Raw genomic sequence first — 4536 nt, 5'->3', positions numbered from 1 at the left:
CACAGACATGAGCTTTTCATCACAGTATGGTCTGACCTTTGCTCAGATCTTTACACCACCTAAGTATTAAATATTCTCTTAAATGCCACACTGAAATGAATATGTGACAAATGGAGATTTCACTTTCCTCTGCACGGTTACTTAAACAGTAAAAATCAGCAGTACTACATGCATCTCCTCATGGATCTGCCTTCTCCATGAGAGCATAGCATCGCTGCCATGATTCATTCTGTCACCGTGAAGCTTCCTCATTAGAAATACACAGCTGCAATCAGCATCCTTCTGTATTCTTGGTATAGTAGCAGTGTAGGTAAGGACAGAGTTGGTATTGTTAACCAAGATCAAACTAATAATGAAAAAGGAAGCAGTTCACATAATTGGGGGTTTTATCCCTATTATCCGTAACTATTTCACGAATCTAGAGATAAAACTAAGAAAGCAGTTCTGCTTGTTGTGATGTCAGCTTTAATGTAACCTTTCTGATTAACAAAATCAGACAGCAATTAAACAGTGATCAAATTAGTCTTTATTGGCTCATTGTTTGTAACATCTGTAAGGAAACTGCCTGGAAATGTAATGGGTGGATCTTTTATGCCACAGTACTATGAAACAAAACTAACAGCAAAAAGCGACAGGCTTATTGCATGAATATTGATGTACACAGCAGAGGGAGATAACATTCTGACACAAGCCCTTAAAAAAAAGGGTACTGTAATTTTGTTTAACCAAAATTCGTATTTAACAACAAATATGGTTTTCTGCAAAAATCTTATGCTGCCACATACAACCCCGTTACTTAAGTACATCCTGTTTGGGCACTTTTAAGTTTTTCCAGCGCCTCAAAATTACTTTGTATTTTTCACTTTCAGTTTTGTTAGATACTTTTTTTAAGACTACCCGCATAACTACAGCAGTTCCTGTTTCTTTATCTTCACCTACTATGAAATCCAGCGTGTCACCAACTTTCACCTGGAAACAGAAAGAGAAGATGAGTGATTATAAACATTCCTTGGGGAAAACAAATGCCCACATACTATGTCCCATTTTAATTTTGTTCCTTCCATTTAATATTCTTATCTTGCAGGAGAGGAAGAAGGCAGGCAATACTTGACCCAGTATAGATCCTCCAGCTATGAACTTCTAGGAAAGCCTTAGCAATAAGCAATTAAAATGTCTCATGACCTTCTCTGCCAAGAGCTTTACCCTTCCTGTTCTACAACCAACACCTAACTGTGAAAAAGGTGTAATGTAGTATGTTTTTTTCCTGAAGGGTGTTTCCTGCCAATCTTTTTGTATCAACACAGACACAAACAGCAAAATGCAAAGTTCTAGCTCCCACCTTTAAAACAGCTTAAAGTGTTTTAAAGAACAGAGTGCTGGTCAACTGCTCTTCTAACTGTGCTCCTGTGTGCTCTATTACAGACAGAGTAACCTTTCCTGAGCTACCCCAGTTTCAATCCCTATCATCAAACTTTCTCTTTTTCTTTAATCATGTGCCTGCTCCACCAGTATCTCAGATTTAGTCATTCCCACTCCATCAACCTCGCATCTATCATCACTTCCTTCAACAACTCGGAAAGTTCTGTCCTTGCTGCTGTCTGCCTTCTCCTGACTTTCAGCCTTAGATTTTGCTCTCTAATAACACAAGTCTCCTGTCTGCCTTAGGCAGTAATGCCTTACCAAGAGAATCATAGTCACACACACACAAAGCTGGAAGTGGTGTTAGCAATGCCATTAATTCACCTTTGCAGAGCGATTTAGAGGGAGAAGAGGAGGTCATGCCTTAGTTATTTTCTTGTATGGTATTAAAAGATTTAAATTTTAAAAAGTCTTACAGTTCTACTTTTCTTCCATAGTTTTTCTCCATTCAGCCTGAGTTCATTATTGTAGAATGCATCTTCTACTTTACTGAAGAAAAACAAGGTTTTATTGCATTTACAGTGTGCAGCAGACCAAATGCAATTGTTTCTTTGCAGACACACAAGAACACCATTCATGTGCAAGGCACATTTCCACAACTCTCATTTGCGCATAAAGGATACGTTTATTTAAGGTCAGGACAGACTTGAACTGGAAGTAAAGAAAAAGTCTTTCATAGATATTAAATGAAATAATACAGTTGCTCTGAGCCACAGGTGCAAGCAATAAAAAGCTGCTTCTGACAACCTGTCTCCTGAATACCCAATGCATAATGTCCCCTTTCCTGCATCAGCCAGTTTAATAATTTTTAAGTGATCAAGTTATACTAATACTCTGTTCTAACAACATTGCAATATAAGGCTTCTGCAGGTTGCATTAGATCAAACACTGTGATATATTTATAGACTGCACATTTACCTGGTTGACCTAGTATGTTAGGTTTATACTTACCATCACCTATTTCTACAGCCATTAAGTAGCATACTATTTTACTCCCTCAATCTCAAATTAGATCTTTTTGTATTACTTAGTACAGTATTTTGTGTTGTCTTCATTTTAAATAAATAGTAACTGACAAAAAATGCCTCCTCAGCAATCTTAGAAATATCGCCAACAGCGAGAAGCAGAGAACAGGCTGTTTCAAGGGAGGTAAGGTGAAACAAACAGGAACACCCATACATCCAAAACATATTTTTAGACAGTCAAAACAGCTACACAAAAAAACCCCCAACACCAAATACTGAGTTATTCCAGCAATAAAAGTGTATCAAAACTCAAATTTTGCATGACATCTTTCTCATCAGCAGGTTGTTTCTTCCATACTTACTTCCTTGCAATGTCTAGACCAGCTTTCATGATCACATCATATCGAAGAGACTGCACTACTTTTTCAAGATCTTTGTAATCTTTTACTACATTGGGGTCATTTTCAAATTCATCTTCCAAATCGCTCTCCTCTTCATCTTCATCCTCTTCTTCCTCTTCTTCCTGTACGGTTTGTCTGCTCCTTTTAGAGCTTTTGTTACTTTTGTTCCGCAGAGAAAGTACTGAGAAATACTCTGGAGAAAGTCTTAGCGCACAGAGTTTTACTGGGGAAAAGCTGGAACATCTTCTGTAGTTTACTGTGCTTGCTTGACAGCTACAGAATACGCTTCTCCTCCAAGAGGGACATAGTTTATTAGAAGGGAATTTCTCCCACAGTCCAAACCAGACATTTAGTTTTCTAAAAGCAGTGATGGGGAGTCTGAAGCCAGTCATAGTATACCCTAAAATAAAACAAATATTCGCATGTAAAAATGAGCAACCGCTTTGAGTACTGGAAGGATTTCTCCAGGTACGGCATAATAGTTACTGCAAAAAGATGGATTATCTAGTTCCTCACAGCGCAACGCCTCATCTAAGAGCACAAGGCTATACTGGCTTTAAGATCGGCCTTTCTCACTGTCTACCATTACAACGAGCTAAAACACCAGATGAAAAACAAATGCTAAAACCCCCAGTGGAATACTCCGGTCACAATTCCTTTTCTGGTGTTCAGTATTAACTGTCCAAACACATTTGTGGCATTTTCCTCCCTACATCTGAAATACAATTCACAAAAGAAACAGAAACAAAGTTAACTATGTCATAAAAAGCGCAGGGAGACCTACATTTATCACAACTCATTCTCAATAAAAGCAACTTGCTCAACAGCGCAAGCAAGTAAACCCAGAAGAGTTGAAAGCTGCTTAACCTCAGTTTCTGTTCGGACCACAACCCTCCTGCGTGGCAGAGTGCTGCAGAACGTTCCCCCCCCCGTTTCTCTGAATCAGAATTAGCATCATGGTAGAGTTCAGGAGAAGTAACACCGCTTGACGTACTGCAACAGGACCAACGCCAGCAACAACAGTCTCATGTGCGAGCTCCCCCGTTCTGCTCCTTTCTGGAGCCATCTCTAACCTGGGACAAGTAGGTGGAAACACCCCCCCCCAAAAAACCAAAACCAAAACAACAGATGTCTTTCAACACTCCTAGAAACTGATTTACAGTCCTTCCTAGCTAGGTGGAGTGCTGGCTTTTATTATGGCCTTGTATGTGTGGCAACACGTGTTTCTTCATGAGACTGGAGTTTGTTCTCCCCACACCCAGGTGAACTCTGCCGAAATCTGAATGAGGTGTCTGTTGTGGTTGGGAAAAAGCCCTGATCAATGGGGGCAATCACTGGCCAAATAAAAATAACCACACCTCCCTTGGCTTTTTCGTATTTAAATACGTCAACTCAAGAAATACGACGTACGGTTTAAATTTTAGGCCGCTGCAATCGTCACAGAAGACCTACGCCTCTCCTCCGTTTGGGGACAAACTCCCAGAACAGGGATCCGAACGTGTAAACAGTTATTTTCAGTGCTCGATCTTTGTGCCCCGCTGAGGCAGCCGCAGCCAGGCGGGCCGACAGCAGGCCCCAAGTGCGAGGGGCGGCCTCGGCCCCTCACGAACCGTAAGGCCGACGGAGTCTCGCCCACCGCCCGCCCGCTGGGGGGACGCAACCCTGAGGGCCGCTGAAGGCGGGAAGCCCCTTCAAAAGCAGGCAGCCAAGACGACGCCAGCTTTCGCGGCGTGCGATGGGGACCCGCAGAC

At 41.3% G+C, this 4536-nt stretch overlaps 1 protein-coding gene across 1 annotated transcript; it reads right to left on the bottom strand.

Annotated features, from left to right (window-relative positions):
• Positions 1 to 509: 509 nt before the first annotated feature.
• On the bottom strand, positions 510 to 4530 carry LOC104835417 (chromosome unknown open reading frame, human C6orf203). Its single transcript, XM_010573396.1, has 4 exons — positions 4196 to 4530; positions 2747 to 3185; positions 1836 to 1908; positions 510 to 969 (listed from the first exon to the last, which is right to left on the bottom strand). Exons 2-4 carry the CDS (start codon positions 3175 to 3177, stop codon positions 793 to 795), a joined length of 681 nt encoding a protein of 226 aa, XP_010571698.1. The 5' UTR covers positions 3178 to 3185; positions 4196 to 4530; the 3' UTR covers positions 510 to 792.
• Positions 4531 to 4536: the final 6 nt, after the last annotated feature.

Source organism: Haliaeetus leucocephalus, unplaced genomic scaffold, assembly GCF_000737465.1.
Source record: "Haliaeetus leucocephalus isolate CR32 unplaced genomic scaffold, Haliaeetus_leucocephalus-4.0 Scaffold384, whole genome shotgun sequence".
In the NCBI taxonomy this organism is placed as follows: domain Eukaryota; kingdom Metazoa; phylum Chordata; class Aves; order Accipitriformes; family Accipitridae; genus Haliaeetus; species Haliaeetus leucocephalus.
This window is presented reverse-complemented; position numbering and strand designations above follow the sequence as displayed.